Source organism: Plectrocnemia conspersa, unplaced genomic scaffold (assembly GCF_051122295.1).
Source record: "Plectrocnemia conspersa isolate PC_06_02 unplaced genomic scaffold, ASM5112229v1 ptg000014l, whole genome shotgun sequence".
Lineage (NCBI taxonomy): Eukaryota > Metazoa > Arthropoda > Insecta > Trichoptera > Polycentropodidae > Plectrocnemia > Plectrocnemia conspersa.
Window position 1 is genome coordinate 3,732,184 of NW_028277178.1, and position 26,205 is coordinate 3,758,388.

At 31.0% G+C, this 26,205-nt stretch overlaps 1 protein-coding gene across 3 annotated transcripts in view; it reads left to right on the forward strand.

Annotated features, from left to right (window-relative positions):
- Nucleotides 1-26,205, forward strand: part of LOC148225988 (uncharacterized) — a 482,607-nt gene that overhangs the window by 314,005 nt on the left and 142,397 nt on the right. For 2 of the 3 annotated variants that reach the window (XM_088204339.1, XM_088204341.1), the window contains one exon: nucleotides 24,183-24,242. The exons of the other annotated variant lie outside the window; for it this stretch is intronic. In XM_088204339.1, the coding sequence (XP_088060465.1) occupies nucleotides 24,183-24,242 (60 nt within the window). The remainder of the gene's footprint in view (nucleotides 1-24,182; nucleotides 24,243-26,205) is intronic. 3 annotated transcript variants of the gene reach the window in all.

Genomic DNA, 26,205 nt, shown 5'->3' on the forward strand with positions numbered 1-26,205 from the left:
GCTCTCTCTTTTATAAGCATAGAAACTCGTCTTGAAAATAAAATATTTATAGTTTCGCCTAAAATATTTTTTTTAAATTATCTTTTGTAATTATTAAACGGTCACCCAACGTAAGACATTAAAATTATCTTTCACAAAAGGGATGATTTTGAAGATGGATTTGAACCATATTGCGATTTACTCTCAATTTCCCTCTTTTTCATATCTCATTTGTCCAAACTTCCTCAAAAGATTATTTTATATGTGTTGCTTAAAAATATCACTGACAATTGCTCGACGAATTATGCTATCCTATACTGAAATTCACATATTTTTGTACACACTGACGAATTGCAAATTTTGCAAATAGATTATTTTGACATTCAATTGGCTGCAAAATTCACACCACGCGGCCACTAATCTGAACATTTATTAATTAATTAAAATAATCTTATTGTTTATTGTAAAATTGATTGTAAATATTGGTATTATAGTATTTTCATAAAAAAACAGCAAAATCTTACCCCTTGTTTATCCCAAGGTTACTATTAAATAAACATACCTCCGTAATTATTTTTTTTGTTTGTATGTAGCTACTCGTAAATTATCTGTTTTTTAAACATATCTATATTTTTTAATATTTCTAATAAAACCAAGGTATTTTAACACGTCAACTGTACTGTATTTGCGTTAACACAGTCAGTTCGAGAGCTATCCATTTCATCATTATTCATAATTGAGAAAAAGATGGCAAGTTTGAGTTTACGCCCCTACTATTAGCTCTAAAGCACACGATACGTTCAATATACTTATCATTACTCCGATTGATTGATAAATATAAAAAATACAGTAATGATTTTAATTTCTATAAGTTTGTTAAAAATATAAACCAGAACTATAATGATATTTAAACCAACTATGTTATTGTGATATTTAAACCAACATATACAATATAGAATACATATTAATATTTTGTTTTCTGTTTGTTTTAGGTGTGTATGAAAAACTCTTTTTTATTTGTACGGTAAGCTATCGGAGTAAAACATTTTTCGGTGAGTCGTAAAATTTTCCAACCATAAGTTATCATCACTACCCCCTCTGTGCGGCGATAATGAAACACCACTGTTCTGTTTTAGCGTGGGGTGTTCCACAGCTCCCCTACCAGAGATCCTAAAAAACTTGCACCATTATCATAAATATCAATCGAGCCCACGACCCCGCGGGTGCAGGCTTTATTACATTCCGTTGCATTCCGCTAGGGGTGCTTAGCTCTCACCCCCTTTCAATACTTGCATATTAGTTTCATGAACTAAAAGTAGCTACGGCGTCGTATTTTTTTTCATTACCGCAATCCCGTCGCGAGCCTAATGGGGATTTATGGTATTTTTTGGTTAGTCGAGCTATAAAATAATAATAAAATTCACGCTGCCAAAGTGTGCGTTGTTCGTCTTCTTGTTGTTGCGAGTTTAATTCAATTTTTCGCTTCGTTTTGAAGCGGCAACTGCGCCATTTTAAAAATAATAACCGTTATAAAAATGAAAAATTGCTTCTTGAATTTTTGATTGCGCTACGCCATAAACGTGTACGAAATTGGCGTTGTTACAGAAATTCTCGCATTGAAGCGGCTGTGGACTGCTTTAGCCTTTTTCTTGAAATATATGCGAATTAAAGTTAAAAAATAAAATATGTCAGATTATTTGATTTTAAATATAAATTATAAAATTTAATATTTATTAAAAAATAGTTATACGATTCGTATGCCACTCTTAGTAAATCAAATAATCAACAATAACATATTAGAATATTTAATTGAAGTAATAAAGTGGTTTTAATTGTAAATACAGGTTCTTAGCTATATTTATATAATTTAATTACATAGAGCATTACATGTTTTAAACTTTAAATAAGTACGAAGTTTCAATCCAGTTATAATTGCTGCTCATTTTGTTACTGTTTATGTTAGTTATAAACGGGTTAAAACAACTTCTATTATAATTAAAAACAGACCTAATAATTAATATCATTTTGATTCGAAAAATATTATAAATCTAATACCAGCTATTAATATAGTCCATTATGAACTTTTTTTAACCTTTTATGTGCTAGGTGCGGATAAATTCGAATTATCGTGAACGCTCTCGAAAGTGCGAAATTCGGATTTATCCCACGCTCAATAAAAAATAATATATTTTTTAAGTACCGAATTTTTTTTATAAACATCGCGTTATTAGTCAAAAAGTAAAAAATTAAATCAAGTTATTTACCATTTTTTGACATAATTCTGTAGTAGATCTGATTTTATAAAATTAAACAATACCTTATTTTGTAACAAGATTATTTTAGTAGTCTTTTAGTACAAATAAATCTGAGTACAAATAAAAATAAATGTCTGGCATCGTGTTTCGTACAGTTTATACTTATTTTTTTATGGAAAATAAATATAAAAAATATTTATAATGTAGTTCATTTATAGTTAAAATAAATCTTTTTTATTAATAATATTTGTAAAAAAAGCTCGTTTTCAAATTATAAATGATTGCATTGTTATCTAATTTAAATAATAAAATATTTGAAGGGTACTATAAAATGTGCCACAAAGTATTTATTTAAATTATTTACAATAACTGAGCTTCGAGTGTAAAAGTTCATATTTTTTGTTATTTTTTCAAAATGAAAGAAGCTTTACGATCGCCCACAAGTCTGCCATTATAAAATGCAAATATTACTCAGGTCGCGATTACTCAATTTTTCGTCTCTTTCACGCCTTTGGAAGTACAATACCATACGAAGGAGAGAAAGAGAGAAAGATGACAGCAATGCGAGAGGCGTCGTATGAAATTCAAAAAGTAATTACTGCGCGGATTTAATCCGCTTTAACTAGCGTTTCATTCGGGACCCCATTGTTGTTGCGCAACTGACCATAAAAACTTTTATATATTTATATTTTTATTTTATATTTTTCGCCAGGGTTGTTAAAGGTTTTTTAATGGCAATAACCAGACCTACTAGCGATATTAATTTTTCATAATTACTTTGTTTAAATTATTTTTTTCATATTTATATTCGTATATATTATTTGCTTCTTCTTGAAGATCTTTTGAACCATGTTGCGCCTTAGAGTTTCTTCTTTTTGCTTACTCTTTGCGTGATTTCAATTTGTTTTTCATCTCGCCTAATCTTCGTGTTATCACATAATTTTCCGACGGATCACGTAATCGCTACCGACATTTTCGTCTAAAAACTACGTAAGATTTTCTCAGACTTACGTTTTTCTCCGACCGCTAATGCCTTCGGTCATTTCTGTGCTTTTTCGCGCGCCCAGGTTTTTCTTCCCACATATATACCACATGTATAGGTATTACATATCACTAGCAGGTGAGTCGACGATATTCGACGCCGGAGTTTGACAATGGTAAATTTACATTTCGCCGAAAGATGTGGATTTTCTTGTGGCAAAAACTCCTGCGGGAAATAGACGCTGCCGAAATGGAAAACTTGCCCGGTCGCAATGTAAAACATTACCGAAAGTAATTCACGTTAACCGAAACGGAAATAATTTCTGTTGACATTTCTTGCCGGAGTGGTACTACACGGTGCCATTGCCAGAACTTACGCATTTGCAGCGTATTTCAGTTATAATATTATTCTGAAGATTTAAGAAGCTATATATATATATATATATATGCTTCAACCGTGAGAACTACTTTTTATTCATATTTTATAATAAACATTTCCTAACATCACTTAATATATTAAAAATAATTGCAATTTTAAATCAAATATTATACGTGTTACGTTGCACGATTAAATTTTTTCAGTATCGACACAAAGATTCGAAATTTTCAAGTATTAGCCATAATTTCATAATGCTAAAAAACGCAACTATATAACGATACTTATTGATTAGAGAGCATGCCAAAAAAATTAGCCCCGTACGAGACTCATATTTGAATTTTTACGAAAATGTAGAATAGGGACAATTAAAACAATAAACTAGTGAATACTATTGCATTTAACAATGAAAAATCATTTTTTTTATTGGTATACGTATCCTTTGTAATTATCAAATAGCCACTATAGAGGTTACGCTTTTACTAAGGGATATACCAGAGGCGGAGTTAAACAATAACAATGATTGTTCTTTAATTGTTATTTTTGCCTACCACACTTTCTCTCTGACTCTTAAGACTAGGCAACCATGAAAAACCAGAGACCAGAGAGACTATTTTCACAAGTGCAAAGTTCTTTGAAATGTGTTTGTAAAATAGTAATCAATCAACTAAAATATATGTTATTTTCTCAAAGGAGTTGCGAGAGCCAAAAACGCGATGACTTATTATTCAAACCAATTAACATACTGTGTTTATACTTTGTATAAATCTGATTATGCCTCAATCTTTTTGATTGGTCATTATAAATACATATCCAGCAATTAATTGGAATGCCTTTTCTAGAGTTTATTTTATGGCGTTCTAATGGGGGTCGTTACGAAAGCACGATAGTAATTAATCGAATATTAAAAAATACAAATTGGACGCTAAACCGGCATATTTGTCCGTCTCGGGTTTTGGCTTTGTAGTGAGAAAAAAAAACAACAATATTTACGACTCTTTTTGCCGTATTCAATTACAATGACGCAAGTCGGTCGGCCAACCTGTGCGATCCGAGAGATGAAATAATAATAAAATATCATATAAGAAAATAATAAATAATATCGAAAACGTATGCAAATGCGTAATTAAAAGCGGGACCCCCACGGGCGAGTCAGAAATCCGAAACAGCGGGATCGAGCGTGGCATATTTCTTCCGCTCATTACGGGACATTATCATATTTTAACAATGTGATGGGAGTGGAAGAGTGAGATGAAAAAACGTCATATTGCTGAATAAGATATTGCCGAGCGCGACGCTTATTAATTTATTAGGCATGTTCGATTGTAACCGAAGCCGCAGACGGTTACTATTTGACGCGCTCGTATTTTTGAGATCGAACCGTTTCGCGACGAACACCGCCTGGGGAAATCATATATTTGAAACGAAATATGCCACATTCAACATTTGAAATATTACGTAAATTTTTTTTTTTACTATAGAGGTTTTTTTTAAACTTTTCTAATTTACATTTACATAAAATGAAAATGTTTTAAAGTATTTTATTTTATTTATTTTAAAACTCAAGAACATCCCTTTATATGTTTTACAACATCGTCATTATAGCTGAAATACTTTTAAAGTAATCTATCGCCTACTCTCCTTTATGGCATTCAATAAACACAGATTTTTTAGTATTATATTTTTGTTACAAAGTTTTGGATTCTTATTAATTGTGTTAAATGATTAAAATAAAATGGATTTACAAACTTTTGATATCAGTTGGATGCCTCTTTACTAAATTAGTGGTTGTTGATTGTGTTTACACTGTTGCTGACGTACGTCATATTACAAAAAAAGATGTACAATAAATATATAAAAAATCATTAGAGACAACGGTTGCCTAACATTCCTTTCCTTATCTGGAATATCTCTCTCTCTCTGGTTTTATTTATTTATGACTTATTTTTGCCTGTCTACATAATTTTAACAACAATTCAAAAAAAATCGAATCATTGAATATTTAACACATTACACACAATTTAATGACAAAAGATTTGATAGCATGCAAATCGTTACAATTAAAACTGATACATATGTGTAGCTATATGTATAAATATAACGACTTTTTTTTATATATTTTTTAACATTCACAGTATTTTTACACATTTTTTTTATTATCTGAATGCTCAAATTATGAAAAATGGTTACCCCTTCGTCGCGGCGAAATCCACGATTAATCCTTACCCGTCCACCGCTGGTCGCATTTAACATTTGGCCGCTTTGCACCATCGAGTGTACAATTGTAAATTTTATTTTATTTTTGAAAAAAAAATGTGAGCCCACTAAATACCATGAAAAGCGATATATGTACTATTTCCCGTTATTTCTATGGCGTTAATGGCGTGCATATAATTTGTATTTTTTTTTAAATATTTGTTGTTACCTGATAGGTGTAAGCTCAATTTGCTAAAAATGGGTAAATCAATGAGACATTATGAATCGTTGCCATCTATATAATTAATTTTAAATTATTACCTGTATTATAATTTATAATCAATAAATGTCACTTTTCAGCTGGAGCTAGTTTTTAATAATAGCGCATTTTTATAAATAAAAATTCGAGTCTGCTGCCATAGCTCGAACCCGCGGCCTTTGTGTTGGCAGTCTAGACCTTACGGACTACGCTAATAAAACAATTAGGACCATCGCAAACTTAAATGTATACAGTTTGTTTCTGTTATATATTTTTATTTATTTTCTTTATATTTTTGATCTATCGAAGAACGATATATTATTTACGTTTTGACATAAATGTCTTTTGGCTCCTCTTGAAGATGCCAAAATATACTTTTATCGATACGTCAAGAAAAATAAAATATAAATATATATCCATATATTGGCTCTCAGCAAAATTGCTAAAAAAAATATGATTGGCTGCGTTTTTAGTTAAATCCAGTTTGTTTGTTGCCGGCGACGCGACCGGTGATTACCGGATGCTTCCGGCCGGAAAATATTCTTCCATTTTTCTCTATTTATACACCAGTGGCGGTGCGTGGGTTATGACAAAAGGGAGACCGCAGAAAAAAACACAGTAGTGTTAAATTTAACATCCCTTCAATTTCGATTATATTATGCTCATTAATTTATAAATTCAACGCGTGGTGATTGATGCGATTCTTGAGAAAATATCAAATAGCAACTTATGCTTAATTTATTAATATTTTGGCATCTTCGCTATATTTGATAGATAATATTTCGTTATTTGATAGATCGTAAATATAAAAATAATTATTTATGCATATTTAAAAGAATTAAAATAATACTATATAACAACAAACAAACTGTATACATTTAGGTTTGCGAATGTCCTATTTTTTTTACTTCAATAATAAGTATATATTGATCATACTTATCTAGTTTACATCTAACCGCAAAGCAGATAAGTTGTACAAACTTTTTTTTTAATAAACTGTGATAGATAAATTAAATGGACCCAAATTAATCTTCTGATGATGCCGAAAGATATTTTTGGCGAAACGTAGAGAATATATCGTTATTCGAAACGTAAAAATGTTTTTTTTTAATATATGTACATAAAATATTAAAAAAATACTTTATACCAGCAACGAACTGTATATATTCATGTGCGCGATCACATATTTTTATCTAAAAAATATAAATCAATCAAATATATTTGTTGTACATCTAACCGCGGAGTAGAGTAGTTGTTCAAAATAGCTTTATTAAACTATGTTTTTGATATAAGAAACTAATCTTTTCGAAACGCATCAATAATTTGTGCGAAGATAGTGCACTAAAGTAATTCTCTCGAGGATGCCGATAGACATTTTTGGCGAAACGTTGATAGAAAAAAACTCACATAAACGCTGAGAAAGATCTATGTACATATATACAAATATATATATTCAAATTGATACTCAAAATGCTTTAGCGGATTGGGTCTGGCTCAATCAGGAACCCCAACGGACCAGGGATGCTGAAAATTTATATAACCGCAGAAGCGAACGACTTTTGGATGTGGGATAAAATAATCTCGTCAAAAATTTAATACAAGCAAAAAATATTGATTACTTTATTTCATAAAAAAAAACTGTATGTATATATATATATATACGTAATAAAGTTTTTCGTAAAAACATAGGATGCACCGAAAGCAATTCATCGAAAGCATATTAATAATATTTAGTTTTTAAATGATTTTAATTTTAAATTAAAATATTATATATACATGATATGTTTTAATACAAGCGATTTCAATGGATCAAATTAATGAAATTAAGATAAGATTGTTATAACGTTACTTGAGAAGTATATATGATACTTGTTTACTGTTAGTTCAAGATAAAAAACTCGAACAAGCAATCCATAAACAAAAATGTACTTATCAATTAAATTACCCGATAAAACCATTATAAATTTCCTGTTGAGAACGCTTGGAAAATATATTTTTGTAAAGCAATATTGAAATTATATAAAATTGAGAGCAAGTGTCAAATACATCTCACTAACTAAAAAAACACGTTATCAATTAATAAATAAAATAACACCTAAATATAATGATATTAACATATACTTCTAAAACATTATAGTAAATGTTTCAATAATCATAACAATATTAAAAAAATATTATTTATTTCACCTATTGATCTTAAGAATCTGTGACTACGATGAAAGTAAACTTAATATTTGATATGTATTGACATTATATACGTTTTGCTTCAGATTATAATTTCAGTAATATATTTTCTTCTTCTAAACTATATCCCATTAACTTGTATTTAATAACAATGTGTTTATTTCTCAGTAGTTTAGTATATTGTAATTAACGTTATAAACAACAAACAGTGAATGACAATCTAAAATTCTGACTAGGACGATAATTTTGCTTTAATACTCTAAAATTATTTGATTATCATATAAATACTCATAATATATTTTACTTATCTTTTATTTCATAGCTATGCTATAATCCATTATATTGTATATACAGTACATAAATAAAATATAAATTAATCTCCAAATCTGATTGATTTGCTGTTGATTAAAAAACATATTTATCAATAAAACGTAAAATTGCAAACATGTTTGTATACAATGTATTTTATTTACCTACAACATGAAATATTTCGTTCCAAAAGCACATATACAAAGTGCAGTTTCATTACGAAATTCGTCGAATATTTACCGCTTGGCGAATCTTTGTCATCAGCACCCAAAGCCTGGCCAGGAATTTCAATTAATCGGAGTGCATTTTGCAATAATATATATTTAAAAAACACATGGACTGCCACAGTTATAGTACACACACATGTATATGCTAGTAATTATTGTGGTTACTCGCCAAAGAGTAATTTCGGTAATTGAACGCAATATTTGCGAAAAGGGCGCATTTCAACCCCACCCATGTGTCTCGCTGCAGGGAACGATTCTAATAATTGAAAAGGGATGTAAATCGTAGATGATAAATTTAAGTTTTCTATTTTAGCCCCTCCAGTGTTGCATATGAAATGTAATTGGAAATGTGGCAAAATTCCGATGTTTCAATACTATTATACTTTTATTTGCATTGTTGCATCTTCATTTTATCCGATGCTCTCCTTTGGGTTACCTGACCCCAACAGTCACGACTCTGGTTGCACTTTATAATTAAACGTAATATCTGTTTGCCTCACTTTGTACTTAGATCCGCTCCCTCGAGGGCTTCTTTGTTTGAAACACAATCGTCCGTCTCAAAGATTGACATTTTTCAATTAAATCTGACGCATGCAAAGTATGCGATTGAAGGGACAAATAAAAATCGTTGACAAAACGATCCGATATCTGATCCGGCAACTCTAAAAAAAATCCACCCAGACGGACTAACGATGTAATTTTTTTTATGAATATATTTATTGACGTTTGAGAAATGACTCAATGCCAAAATTCGATCTCGATGTTATTATTATCTTATACACTCGATTCTCAAACTGTTTCCCGCTAATGCTATTAACAATCTCTTATCGGGGAGTTTTAACGATCAGTTCGCATTGAGAAAGTTATATGTGAAAACTTTGTTTCATTTAAGGGGGAGTTCTATTTTATTTTTCTTGTATCTAATAACGTCCATTGTTTAAAGATATCGTATTTAAACTAATTACTTATTAAATTTTTAATTAAAGCTCCTCTGTGTGAGGGAGAAAAGAAAGCGATTTTTTGCTTCTTTGGAAGTTTTATCTCACTTGAAAAAGTTAAGGCGAAAAAAAAACTTTCTTACTTAAATAATCGGCCTAGATGGTGCGAATTTATAAAAATATATTTTAAAGCATTTTTGAGTATCTATAATATAAAGTGTATAGATTAAAACTTTGGATTATGTAACTTAATTTATTCTGTAAGTAAGTAATCAAATATAATATATAATTACCACTAATTTTGATGCATTTTTAGAAACATAAATATTGTATTAAATATATATTTTTATTATAATTTATTATTTTTATATACATCTTATAGGCAATTTACTGCCTAGAAAAAATCTATTTCATGGTATTTGAACCTAGAATTGTAAAATATATTCGGAGAACAACATTTTATATCAAGTTTTAGTTAGTTTCAATAGCTACAAAAATTTATATTTTCCAAATGTTGGGCAAATACATATTTTGCATTTATATTTTAAATTTTAATTTATTACTAAATTGAATTCAAGTTTATTAAAATAAAATATATTCGAAAATTATGTGCATATTTATCTTTAAAATACTTATATTTATGCTCAGTTTATAAGCAAAAATTGTATGTAATAATAATTAAAAGCACACATAAAACAATACCATGAATAATATTAAAAACATTTATGGTCGACATTATGGCTTTTATAAATATTATTCACATCCTTTTAGTATAAATATTCATGATTTGTAAATCCTTGTCTTAATATATTAAGTTTTCTTGCTCTTATAATAAAAAAAAGTACTGTAAAGTTAATGATTGAAATATAAATAAATAACAAAAAACTGTTTCACTTAAAAATTACAGCTGAAAATTTGTAATGCATTCTTTTTACTAATACTATTAAATTTATAATCCTAAATATTTTCATTAAAATGTTAAAATAAGCTTCCACAGAAAGTTGCAGTTTACATGTTATACATTTTCTTATTCTACATCTTATATATCTTAAACCAAATATTATTTTTAATATTAGCAGAAAATATTATATGACAAGTTAACTTTTATGTTCCCAGTTTAACTTATGATTATGTATATATTAAAGTTAGAGATCCTTTTGGTGGCACACTGAGCGTGGGATAAGATTGTTAGAAATACATTCGTTACACATCAAACAATAGAGTATCATAACGCCTCGTTGACTATACAGTACACACAACAACACACCATAGTCTATCAATTTTCTTCGGATATCGCCCGCATTGTTTCTCCGTTTCACGAATGCATCGATCAAATTTACGTGCGACATTGATTGATTTATCAATGGTGTTTTTCTTAATTGGAATTTTACGAGTCGGTCGGCTGCATCTTTGAATCCACTTGGTTGTTCCACTTGTCAAAGTTTTGTCAATTGATTAAAATTGACAGGGCGGAGGACCTTCGACTCGCCGACAATCTCTCTTTCGGATCTCTCCGCGAGCAAAAGATACGTTTGCTGCTCTTTGGATAGCGAAATTCGAGCTGTTGTTGATGTTGTTGTTGTTTAATTAAATTTTAAGCATTCCGTAATTAAGTCTAAGCGAGGGGGCCGACGTTTTTAGCCATTTTCATAACAATGACGTAATTGTCCATTGTGCGCTCGGTGGGTAAACAAAGAGTAAGACGGCGGCAACGGCGTGAGAAACGCCGCAGATGACAAGGATTATGATGCTGGGGGTAGGACCAAGGCGGGGAATTAAATATAGGGGTGTGCGTCACACTCTCAATGTTATAATTAACCATATTTAAAAATAAATCATCCTAAAATTAGCTATTCTTATATAAAAAAAGATTTTCAAAATTAATATAGTTGGGGCATTAAATATGTTTTATTTAATCACATGTAGAATCCGATTTATGTTATCAGCGAAGATCTTTTAGTTTATCGATTATTTGCTAAATGTTTTTACAGTCGTAAAATTAATTTTCATTACCTTTGGATAGGTCGTATAAATGGCAATGTATGCCTTTTATTATTCAATCGTTAAATCATATAAATATTATCATTAATTATAACTGAATTGTTTTTAAAATATAAAACTTTTTGGTATACGCTTAATTATACTTATTAATAATTTTACAAAGAGATACTCATTATCATATAAATAATAATTGACTACCTTCTCCTCATCGATGTCCAGGCTTATGTATCCAGGGCTGCAAAGCTTGCTGACCAATCGCAATTATGCAGCGATGATCCAGCTACAGTCGCTTCTTAGAACAGCGAAATAGATATACGCCTTTAGAAAGCGACGTTTGCTTGATGGGCATTATCCAAGTTCGTATTGCATTGTAATGGAAATCTTGCGGATCCGGTGATTTATTATATTCGTTACTGTTTCACAACAAAGAAATATTTTTCAATAACGGAGAATGTATACTAATGTATATATTATTTTTTTTGGGCGTAACGAGGGCTATGTGGGGTCTTAATCCTTTACGCTATTGTCTTCTTTCCTTGTTGATTATTTTGGTCACAGTAAATTAACGCAAGTTTTGAGATAAAGACCCTTTCAAATTGTGTGTGGTCGCTACACTCATTTCTCTAAAAATTTGAAAATCTCACATATAAATTGTTTTTCGGGAAAAATTAATAATTTACAGCCTCTGCAATTTTATAGGAAAATAGTGGTTTGAATCCATTAAATGTACAGATGCATTTAGAGCACGTTGTACGAAAATGAATAAGTATTTTGGAAAACATTGTTCGACAATAATTTTATTAATTTATAAATTACGATTTGCTAATATGATATTTAGTTTTAGCAAATATTCCTTGAATATTTGCCGGTTAACAAAAAAATATGTAATCTTGCTCAAGCATTAAAGAGTCAGTTTTTTTTATCTAAATGTTTTAAACAATATTTTTTTTAAATATTAAATAAAATAGCATGTGATTAAATGTAACCTTTAAGTAATTAATCAGAAGTAGTCAATAATGCTGTTTTTTTAATAATAATGTTTTTACATTCTAACGATCCAAAATGTAATTTCTACTAAATCTTCTACTACTTCCAAATCTATTTTTTAATTTAATTTTCATAAAATACTAGAGATTTTGCCTTAAAATATTTTTTACATAATCTGAATTTCGTATTCTTTTTCCATCAAAAAAATGTATCAATCGAAATAAAGAGTTGTAGTGGGCCGATTTATATTTACATATTTTCATTAAGATTTCATTATAGCCTCAACTTAACAGCACTCTGGTAACACTGGCATAACGGATTTCTCTCTACTGACAATATTCGGCGCGTTGGTACGCACGCTGTTGCGCGCCCGCGCATTTTTATAAACATGTTACAATATAAATTCGCAATAAAATACAACTGCAGCAGCTTAATCTGTGTATAATTGCCACCAGTCGTAAGAAGCAAGGCTTGGAGAAAAAGGGGGATGATATAAATCCTTCCAGCTGTGTTCCTTGATTTCGTGCAGAGTTTCGCCATATGGGAATGCACATTTTCATGTTTTTGAGAACTGCAGGTCATCAGTTTTTGAGACTGCAGAACATTTTCATTGTTTGGCCAGGTTTATGTGCTTCGTAATTCAAAATTTCCTAAAGTCCCACAGTTTAGATAAAATAACTTTTTTTAAGGTTTGTCCGGGGTTTAGCCATATTTAATACTATTTTAATAACATTAAAATAAAATGTCTTGAAAATCTAAAAAAAAAATCAAGATCAATTTGACATTTATTAAAAAATAGAGAACTCTATGTATAGGTTAAAAAAAAGTTAACTTCGGACACTTTCGTTCAAGTAGGACAAAGTAGTACAAAAGGGGAACAATTTTTTTGGAAGAAATAATACTATTTTTTAATAAATATGTAAATAAATATTTAATATTTAGTTAACACAAATATTAAAAATCCCTCAGAAATGTTGTATTTATTCAATTGAAAGAATTTTTCTCTTAAATAATTATTTTATTATTTAAAATATTTTTTATTGAGACTTTTACAACATTTGTGTGTTAAGTGTGAAAAAATAAAGCAAAACCTCAATGTATTGTTATTATTTTTTTACTGTAATTTGCTTTAAAATCTGACTTTGAAAAAATAAAATTGTTGAACTGTCACTGATATAAAATATATTAGTTTTAGAAATAGTTTGCAATTTAAATTGGTAGTGTAAAAATCTTTGCAATATCATAAAAATAAAAAAAAAGCATAAAAACCATGATCTGAGGTAGCTCATTATTTTAAAGAAATTTCAAAACCTTATAGCTCGTTTTAAATTAATCATCAATAGTATTATCGGAATTATAATTATCAAGGTCTTTCAGGTCAATAGCGACTTACACCACTCGTTTATCATTTTTTTTACTTTAAAGCTTGCAACAATCAACTTTCTAGGTATAATTAAAATTATGTAGAAAGGTTGTATAACAAATTGTGCAAGAAAACGTTAACGCTTAACTAGTCAGACTCATTGATAATTTAATAAAAAAAACTATTGTAGAAGCTTATGATAAATCAGGTTAATTTTTAATCTGTATGTGTTAATAATATGAATTACACCTATTTAGAGGTTTGAGTGCATGTTTATTTTTTTAACCTGATATAAATAAATAAAGCGTAATCGATTCACATGTATAGAAGATCCTCTCGAGGATTATTAATAGAGCCTCGAGAGTTCAACGGTTGCGTGCTCGACACAGGGGGCACCTTTGAAATATGTCCATATTCCGGCATCGTTATGCTCACTATTAAACTTCTTGCTTTTAATTACCGGCAAAACTGGCGAGAGCAATGCCCGCCGCCGTAAATCACCGACACGTAGTACAAAGATTAAAAACATATACTTTCTAAGAACATCATCGTCTATCCATGGACCGAAAATAATCTAATTGAAGGCGTGTATACGTAATAAAATCACTCGTGGTGCGTAGATACATAGGTTAGCTGAAGAAATTATTACGTGCGCTGAAAGTGACGGCAGTTTTGGAGCCGTCGAGCAGAAGCAACCAGGAGAGTGTTAATCCTCTTTGGCTTTGGCTTTGTAGCAAAGTTGAAGAGCTGTTCTTCAGAATACGGAGGAGGGAATTTGCATACGAGTGCGTTCGAGCGTCGGCGCCGTGCATAAAATCGTCTTTAACTTTTCAAGCTAAATCCTGTAAATATGCTAATGCCGAAATTTTCCAATTAAACTTGGACGCTGTGTGAAATAGTTTTTTCACATCTTGCTGTTGTCTATTGGAGCGATTAAAAATACTACCGAGTCTATAATTATCGAATTGACCCATCTGTGTCGAGTGTACCAATTAAAATCATTTGTGGGAGCGAACATAGCGTTTTGTATGCGATAAACGCTACAGGGGCACATGAGTGTTGTACTAGAGTACGCTCGGTATAAACTCTTGCTTTGATTTTTACCTCTCGGCTACTAAGTAAATTATGTCTATTCATTATGTTTTTTTTCTATTATATATATGCAGACATCTAAAGAAATTTTATTTATTTTATAAATGTAGTAATATTATGCGAATACAAACTTAAATAGAAAAAACGGTTCATAAAAAAAATAATAGGTTATTTTAGCATATTCATAAAAAAATCAGACTTTAAAACTCCTCTGTATAACACTGCTTATAAAGTTTTAGATAAAATAATTCATAAAAAATAGATAATCGATATTTTTGTCATGTTCATTAAAAATGCGAACTCACAAACTTCTCTAATTACAATGATATAACACTTTTAATCACAGCTTATCAAATACCATGCAGGATCGATATAAAAGTTTTATTATAAATAAAATATGGACGATAGTTTTGCCCTCTTTTTTCAACTTTAATTACAGACGTAGAAGCCTGTAAGTACAGTTTATTTAATACGATAGACCATGGGTAATCAAAAAATATTTATAATTGTTAGTAGATATTTTTGCCATCTTCGTTAAGAAGGCGACCTCACATACTGCTCTAACTACACCCTGTTAATCTTTTGGACACTTATATGGAAGTTTTACCAGTACAGGCGGCCCTCGACTTTCGCACATAATTTGTTTCTGAAAATGTGTGCGAATGATGAATGTACGAAAGTCGAGGGAAGTAAAAACAAATTCAAATTGTGTGTATTTTAAAATATTTATTTATCAAGTAAATATAAGATGTTTAAGAGGCGCTTAAGAGACACGTTTAAGTGGGGTTTTCGGATGTTTGCTTTGAAAATTTATCAAGAGTTAACTGTTTTCTACTACTCTTTTTCTTTTCTTCATATAGTATTTTATAACATGCTACGTTTTTATTGATCGCCCCACGCACTTGAGACATGCGTTCTCCATTAGGATCACAATCTTCCATAATATTTTAAAATTTGTCAAGGTGCGTGGCTTCATTCATATTTTTCATTGCTAAAGAGTTTTCCAAAATAAACCTGTCTCACCTACATTAAATATTTGGCTAGAGGAATATTCTACATTTTCAATAGTTTTGGATAATAAGGAAATAAATTCTTTTGCAGCATCATTATCCGCATCAGCCGATTCTCCAGTAAAGTTAATATTATGAAAAGAATACCTCATTTTAAAATTGTAAAACCAACCGTTACTTGATTGAAAAACCGTGTTAAAATATTTTTTTAATCTATCCTTCCAATCTTTGCGCAAACTAAGAGCTTTTGCTTGAATAATTGAAATGCTCAGAGGGACATCTTTTTGATGTTGGTCATCGATCTACGATGACAAAGATTTTCCATTTTATCCATGGTTTTTTTTTTGCTGTGTTTTTTTGAAAACATATCATTAAATATTGTGGAAATATATCTTTATTTTCCACAATTTTGAACGTATTCTTTTTTTATATTTTTAATTTGCAAAATTGAACATATCGTAGACCTGTTTGTATCATACGAACGCCCGATTGATGCAAAAGTTTCACCGCTATCAGAACGTTTTTTAAAGAAAATTAAATTTAATAAAATAGTTTTTTTTTTAAATGTGCGAAATAGCGAATTGTGTGAAAGTCGAACGTTCGAAAGTCGAGAGCCACTTGTAACTCTAATATCGAGGTGGGCTAGACATTTTTTTCAAGCTGTTTCTAAAATACACTAATAAAATATGTGACGCTCGTTGATACAACAAATCGCTCACCAAGCAAACGATGAACAAAATAACGCATCACCAATCGAATCATCGACGACCACAAGGAAAACTCTCAAGACTCCGTACATTTTCGAAAAATTATATACTTTGAACAATAAAATGTTATTAGTCTGACTGGCTGTAATGCAAAAGTTATACCGCTCAGCCCAATACAAATTCACGCAACAGCCCTTTGGACTCCATGTCGAGGTGGACTAGACATCGGTGGTTTTACCAGCATTTCCAATGTCGACATTATTTTCAACAACTCCAATGTACAACTATGGAAGGGAGCTGAGAAAGTGCACCGAGTTTCATTAAAGACTTCACTCTTTTTGAAACCTTCATGGCAATAGGAATTATCAATGACACTTGAAATTACAACATATAATTGGTGGCATTATATACAAAAAAAGTGATATTAATTTTATGTTAAATAACTATAAACTTCATAATGGATAAGAAGTTGTTAAGATATTTTATACATTTGTAAAATCTATAAAAAAGCTTATCCAAATTTGTAAAACAAATAAGAAAAGAGATTTCAGAATGATATCTACTTTTCATAACAGCCATATGATAGACACAGCCTCAATGTATAATGAACTATAATAAATATATGAAAGATATTGATCGGCGCGATCAATAACAATACCCTAGTTACCTATTATTTAAAAAAACAATGAAATAAACAAAAAATGTTTTTTTTCATTTGTTTCAATGCGCATTGTTTTATTCGTTCAGTGTCTATCAAAATTTGAATCGTAACGGCAAAATTAAATTCAACGGTTTTTTTTTGAGTGAGGCTGGAATGCAGAATTCAGTGAAATCAATCGATTCTGAAGACATTTCACTGGTTTCTACTTCATCTTGCCGTGCTGTCGATCCACCAGTAGGGTTTTCGGATAAGCTGAAAAAAGTTAAATTCCTCTTTATATCGACGAGTGTTTTTATACGTATCAAAATTTATAAAAAAAGTGTAAATAATAATAAAAAAATATAAATAATGATTAGTGTGTGGTTTAGTGTAATTTATAAGTGTAGTGATAAAAATAAATGTGTACGTAACAGTTGTACTCAGAAAATGGATGCTGAAAAATTTGGTGAGTGCAAAATCGTTACACAAAAATTTATAAAAGCATTTGAACATACATATTATTAAATTACAAATAACTGGTTTGTAACTCTCGCAACTATTTTCAATTTACATAAAATGTTAGGAATGAAAAAAAAAACATATTTATTCGTTCATGATTTTATTCCTGAGATTATTTTAAGCGCAGTGGTATTTTTTTTAATATTTAACTTAATGACGGCAATAAACTAATACGGCGATAATTTATCCGAATTGTAGCTTTTCCACCATATTTCTGAATCTGTGAATCAATGCAGTTTTCCAAATGGTGAGGATATATCACAATAACACCCGAAAAATGTTCGTAAGTTGATAGATGATATTTTTGATTAATATATTATCTAATTTATCCAAAAATACCGTAACGTTTTTACCTTTAAATTTTGCAATAATATACAGATTTTCAGGTTGAAAAACTTTGTTAATTGATGTATTGTACTATCAATCGCTGATGTTTCGATTTCTTTTGATTCGATTGATTTTATGTTTAGCGACTCTAGAAATATTATTATTAATATTTATAAAAATACATGCGCTCAAATTGAACGTAATGGGAAGTACCTAAAAAAATGATATGTGACATATCCCTTTCAACACACTTTTCATCGCGCATCATTCGCTTTCATCAAGGATCAGTCATTACACGGCCCGTCAGGCTTCTCGCTCGCCGGCGGGGGTTGCCAGCTACGTTTAATCAACAAGTTTTTGTTGCTGACCACACCGTTTTAGGTAGAATTTGTTTGGCCGCGTGTTTTTATCTGTAATTACCGACGAACACCGTGTGTCAGCGGGGTATTAAATATTTTAATGCCCACGCCCCGGGAAACGGTTTTGTTTGGACAGAGAGAAAAACGCGACGCGTAATGAGACGCGGGTTCTGTTTTAGGCATTTGAAGCTCTTACTTTCACGCACCAGAGTATTATAAAGATAATTATTTTTTAAATTAAAAAATTTGCATTCTTAACATTAACATACAGAAGTAGTGAGCTCTACATTCAATGATAAGCAGTCCATTGCGAGTTTGAACAAAGAAAAAATACAACCGAGGGTGTGAATCGATTTTTCCAACTCTTAAAAGAGTTTTATAACACGGTGAAAATAATTCCGGACAACAATATTAGTAAATATAAAAACTTATTCCTGTCGTAATAAGTCTGTGGCTTTTCTAACTAACTGAAAGACCTGCGTTTGAATCTAAAATTATCTCTAATGTTTTTCAATTTATATAGTCTTAAAGATTTTATTTGTAATTGTAATATATCATATCAGATATTTTAGTATATTAAATATAAACAAAAATATCCTTTATTCTCGGAGTTCCTGAAGTATCGATCCTGAACTTATTATTTATCCTATTATATAATAGTTGTGGCCAATTGAAAGTTTAATGCATTTTTTACACGTTTTTGAATTTATAATAGATAATTATAATTGCTAAATTTCATTTTTTGTTAATACTGTTAATAAAAATAAGGGTATTGTAAAAATAGGAAGGTTTAATTGCGTCAATTCTGGGAAAGGTGCATTTTTTCGTCGTCCCAGCAAGTGCATAATGGCGAGCCTCCAACTCAACACGTGCGCGCGACCCTTTTCTTGTTCTATTCATAGAAAACAATATCAAGGACATTTAAAAATTATAAGCTTGTAAATAAAACACTTTTATAACATCTTCACAAAATTATTTTGCCGTAATTTCATCTTTATTTTTAATAAATTCTTGTATTGTGCCTGGCAACAATAAATACAGATTTTGAATAATTTTAAGATCGATCTCCTCTTCCCACACTTCCGCGTTTTTTTCTTAATTGTTGTTTTATGATTGCCTAAAAAATTCAGGTCGGGGCTGTTTCCTGGCCATGCTAATAATGTGATTCGCATTCACTATTTTAAGTGTGTAATCTATAGATAGAGGATTAATTTAGTGAAAGTTTGAATGTAAAAGCTATAATTAGACTCACAGAATGATCTCGATGGCATGGCGCAGAATCGTCTTGTAAAATGGGTTCAGCAGCATGTTGCGAAAGTTTTTCAAGAGTTCGAATAAAGTCGTTTAATACAACCAAATTATATATTTTTGAACGAAATTCACAGCGCCCAATCCATAACTAGTCATGCATACTCAGATCATCACATAGGGTGAGTGCTTAATTCATAAGGAATGAAATCTTTCGCTTTTCTACGACGCACAGTCGCTTACCATCTGTTCCAAACAGATTAAATTTAGATTCGTCGAAAAAAGCCACTCTTCTCCAATCTTCGAAGGTCCAATGGCGATGAGCTTTTGCCCATTCAAGGCAATTATTTTTCTTTTTCTCAGTAAAAAGTGTTTTTTGCAGGGTTTCCCGCTTAAAATCCAGCTTTAACCAAACATATGTTCACTTTCGGTCTCGAAATATTCGAGTTTGAAGTAGATTGTAATTTTGCTTGTATTTCATCAGCAGTTTTGAAACGATATTTTTTTATGATTCTGCGGTTTTTTCGAGCAGACGTCATACGCTTCCGACCATCCCCATGCATCTAGAATTCCTGTTTAGTGATATTTTTAATACGTTTTTGAATAGCAGGACCACTAAACGCCACTCTTCGCGCTATCTCTAGAATTGAAACATTTTCTTGGAGATATGCTATTATTTTAGATTTTACCGTAATCGAAATTTGTTTAGATTTCTTTATGATTTTGGGTTAGTCTTTACATAACCGAGGCTGACGTGCAACTGAGGAGACTTTACAAGTTAAAATATCTTCTGAATTATTACCACAGATGCACTTGATCATAAAAAAATACAATAGAACGAGTTTTTAGGAATTATATAATTTAATGTAAAATACACATAAATATCCAGTTGTAGTGTATAACATTCTCGTGTTTATTATATGTATGTATTAAAAGCTACAACTAATATTTCAAATATCACAAACGAAACTTTTTGTGCAATCAATAATACGAATCACACAAAAAACGTTACAGAAACGTCAAACCGTGTTTACACAATAATAAATCGCTCTTGTAAACACGATCCCACGTATTATAACAAACGTGAAACACTACAAACGCGTAGGATTTTCTTGTTGGTCCAGAGTAATTTTTCAAAAAAAAAATGTATTAAACCAAAATAAATAACAGCCTGTTTGTTATGTATGCGTATACCTAATCCACCTAATGCGATTATGACAAAACGAAAATAACGACCCATTAATACGACAATGTACAAAACGAAACACTCGTTCCGCAATCGACACGATATTAATTTCATTTTTTTCTTCAGCGACTGCCTACGCAGTCAGTTGGAATTATAATTTATTACGTTATTTAATTTATTAAGTATAGCGTGGCATAGATCACGTTAATGCTAGCATGCATTTCGGCTGTGAAACGCGATAAAAATGAAATCTGGCCATAAATCCCGAATTTTACCCTCGGACGTTACATAAGGTTGTAAGTAAGGACATCTCCGTTGCGAATCGCCGGCCCTCTTTCCGGTGATTTATGGCCACGTTTTAAAAGTTAGATTATGAAAGCCATAAATCCGATATGGAGTTTAAAATGTGCTTAATATAAAATTGTGTATTTAAAATTATTAAAAAAATAACTAGTAAGCGCAAAACTATCTTATCGATTTTTTTTCATTTTTTACATTGCTTTTATTTCATTATTTTTGAGATCTAAATAAATTCTTTTTAAATGGTTATTACAATTAAAATAAACATTTTTACTGTTGAAATACAGATCTATATAAAGTATTAATGTTAAAATTATTCGGTGTAAGCAATAGCGCCATACACACATGTGAATATAGACTCACATACGCACACGTACACACAAAATAGCAGAATTCAATATTTTGCACTATGGCAAGTAAATGGTTAAAAGTTTGATTTGACTGATGTAATTGAATTTTGTATCAATGTGTTACTTAAAATAAAAACTATATACATTAATCATTGAATCGACTCCCAGAATCAATCTCCCCAACTTCTCGTAGCACATCGTGGCAATTAATATGAATTAGCATACTGCGACAGTCGCTAACGAGCAATCCTTGTTATTTCCCAATCCGGATGCACATTTGATGTCTCCATTTTACCCCGTTCACCTCGGTCGGATGCAGCAGCTGAGCAGCAGTGTTTGAGCTTCATCTCCCTTAATGATAATGCACTTCGTGATGCGATTCGCCTAAGTTTGCACCCGAGTGAAATGTCATCTAATTAAAACTCGACTGCTCTTCGCTCTCCTGCCTTCAAGGCTTCGATCTTTTAATCTACATGACCAATGAACATGCTTCGTTAGGGTAAATTAGAAGTGGGAAAAGATGCCAATTATCGACGTCTGCTCGACTGTCTGTAGCAGTTGTAATTTAGCAATAAAGGTCATGATATGTGTTCATTGATTTAATTTATATTTAAAGATTTATTTATTTATTTTATTTATTTATTAAAATTATAACCATCGTGACCTGACAGGCAAACCTAATGCGTCACGATAGTCAAAAGTACTAATACATCATAATACATACAAATATAAACAAGACAAAACAACAGACACAAATCACCTCAACAGGTGTGCATTGTCCCATACGAATTGAACCAAAACTCCATAAGTGCAAGAGAAAATGTCAATATTACTATGGACAGAATTGAGCAGATAAATGGCCTTGGCCAGAGAAGAGTTGGCAAGTGCTCCAGTTCTACACTTAACAGGCAAGAATAGTGGACGCGACCGAGAACTATATCCACCTTCAGGAGCCCACATTTGAAGCTGCTCGAGCACTGAAGGATTGTCTACGATGCCCTTGAGCAATTTCCAGAAGTGTTTAATTACATAAACACTTCTGCGAGTCGACAAAGAAACGTATCCCAGGGCTCCCAAAATAAAAGCACTGGGAAACAAGAACGGATAATACCCGTATTCCTTCAAGTATAAATATCGAAGAAATTTACGTTGTACTTTTTCCAGCTTCAATTCATTACATTGATTCATTACGCCTGGGATCCAAATGATGGAGCTAGTTTCTAGTATGCTGCGGACTAGAGTATCATAAAGAGTGCGCAATACTAAAGTATTCCTGAAGTAACGCGCATTTCTCAAGATAAAACCGAGCATTTTTAAGGATTTGCTATGAATCTCTGCAATGTGCTGGCTAAATTTCCAACGTTCTTCGAAAGTCACTCCTAAATCCTTAGTTGAAGAAAACCTTTCCAGAAAATATCCACCTAGATGGTATGGATATTTTGCCGGCGTTAACGACCTTGAAAATGAAATTGTGTGACATTTCTTTACACTGAAAGGCAATTGGTTATAGCAAGCCCATTTCCATATAGAGTTGAGATCCTCCTGTAGGTCAATCAAGATAAATTATATACGGATATTTATTTATTTAAAGGTTATTTAAGCAATGTATTTATGATTTATTTAGTTGAAGCTTATTTTAGAAATGTAGAAAAAAAGCTATTATTAATAGAAAGAAATTTAAAAATATGTTTTATTCGTTTTAAATATTATTATAATAATATCTACATAATATATTATATATAATAAATACGACTAAAGGCTAAAACTAAATTTATATAGTATAATATAATCAACTATAAAAATGTAATTTTAAATATTTTATTTTTATTTTGTAAAAGCAAAAGCTCTATTTTAATTAATTATCACAAGATTAATTTCTTAGATTAGCTAAAGCTAATAAAACAAGTTTAATGATGGATCGAAATTATATTAACAATAATCACAAATTCCGATCTTTCAGATACGATTTATATTAAAAGACATTAAGGTTTATGTGAAATTTGAACTCAGATTTTTCAGGTGTTTGACATTGACTTATATTATTACAATGGAAAAAAATAAAATCAATGAATAGAATAACAAAGCTGAAATTAAATATAATTATAATTTTGAATCAAGATACATATATTGTTGTGTGACAAACATCTCATTGTATAGTTTATGTATGTATATATAAAAGGCTAAGTCATTATGCATATATCATTATTTTTACGATTAGAAAATCCGCTTTTCATCGTCACCCACTATCGTGTCCATTATGTTTTTACTTTGTGCATCGTCTGAACTTGCTAAACCCGCATGCGTTTTCCATTAACCGATGATTATATTTAACCTGCCACTTTAAGTGAATGTTTCCCCCTATAAAGCTCTTGGTCTCCTGGTGTTTCAGTTCTCCAACGACGGACACAGCGGGGAGTCCATGTGTCTGCAGGGGCCTGACTGCTTCATGGTGAGTATTCCATTCGCTTTATTAACCCGGTTCGATGCCTTGTTGTCCGGTCGTCATCTCCTCTAAATCTCGCAGGAACGGATAGGCGCAGTATACGCAGCGGACCGTTTCGCACGGTGATATATGTTCACACTGTTACAAAGTCAGCGACGTATGACACCGACAGTATCTTTAGATAACACATAGGGTGTATTTACACCGTTTTTTATTTTAATATATTTTTTGATATTACTAACATGTGTGATCCTAATAATGCTTTAAAAAAATTATTGCTATATACATGAATTTGCTCACCTTTTGGTTACAATATCACCATTAATGAATGTCAGGAGCAGTGCCAAAGATACATTATATATTAAACATATTTTGTATTTTGACAAACTTTTTTATATATTGATGTTAAACAAATTAAAATGATCTCAAATATTCGTGACTTACATGTCATAGTTTTGCTTAGCCAAATTAATTCTAGAGTTGTACACCCTGTACATCGCGTTCTTTATCGTTCCTGAACCGTGTGAGAATAAGATCTAAACCAGGAAGTGCAATCTAGATACGACTGGAACAAGGTGCGCTGTCATGTTTGTAAAATGCCTGGCATTAGTGCTAGATTTGCATGTTTGTTTTTACGACCGACGTCGAATCGAATGCAAAGCACCTGCTGCTCTATGTACTAAACCAAACTGTCTTTCTGCTTTGAATACGTCAGATAACGGTTTAGATTTGTTCTGTGAATGTAGTAGTTTAAATTCGTTCGGTTTGAGATCAATGTTGATTTTCGATGGGAATACCTTGGCTGATTAACATTTCGCGGATGTATTTGCGCCGCTAATATTTGCATAGTGTGTATTATACAAACATACACCTGAGTGCTATGATAATATGGTATACAATATGGAATTATATTAATACACTCTCCATATAAAATACACTTCACTCTGAAGATTAAAGTATAATAGTTTGTATTATGTATTTTTTAGATGTAATAACTTTGATAGAAAAACTTTTGGGTACAACTTTATTTGTAATCATTCGAAGGGGTGTGACTTTGCAGCTAACAGTTTTTTTATAAACATATATAAACTACCACATATAGAGGAATATGGATGGAAATCAGAGTATTTGCTGGCGTGTCGAGTTGTATTATTGTCGGCTGTGTTTTGGTAGCACGGCGAGAATTGCCGTGCTACATTTTGTCTTTGAACCATTTCACATTTTTTAAATTATGATCCAAGCATGAGGTTAACAAAGAAAAATGTCTGACGTGACATTTTTTTAGCTCACAATTGAAAAAAAATTGACCTAAAAAATGCTTGCAAAATAAAAATGACTGATGTCTCTTGATCCATATTTGCTGCGCTGACTCCGTGACGTTTCTCGTCATCTATTTTCTGCGTCTCTCTATCACATCTTTAAAACGCTGGTTCCAGACAGCTCTGACGAATCATAGATTAAGATGTTTACACGTCTAAAAGAAACGGTCCAAATTATCACTATGGCGATTAGTAACCAAAGGGTAGAAGAAAAAAATATGAGATGGGTAAAATGTATTGTCTAGGGCGCGGCCTTTCCAAACAAAGAGTAGTTTTTTGGATGTACGTATAGGTGATTAACGTCTCGGTATGAATATTTCTTATTAATAACGCAATTGTTTAGTCACTATATATTTCTTTTGTTGTTTTGAATATACTGTGTGAAGCCCGACTTTTGAGACTTTGGATCTCTCTGTTTGTTTATTTAAATGCTTCTTAGAGTGACTTCTGAATGATAACATACTTTTTAACACTTATTGCCCAATCTTTAAATAATCATTTAATAGTAACTGACATTGTGGCTGTTTGAACAATAACATTCCAATGGTTTATATTATTAGTAGTTTAAGGTTTGCGAACCCTAGGGGGTGATGACTTTGTAGCCAGTGAGACTCAGGATGGATTCTAGTTTTTATTAGTTTATGTTACAA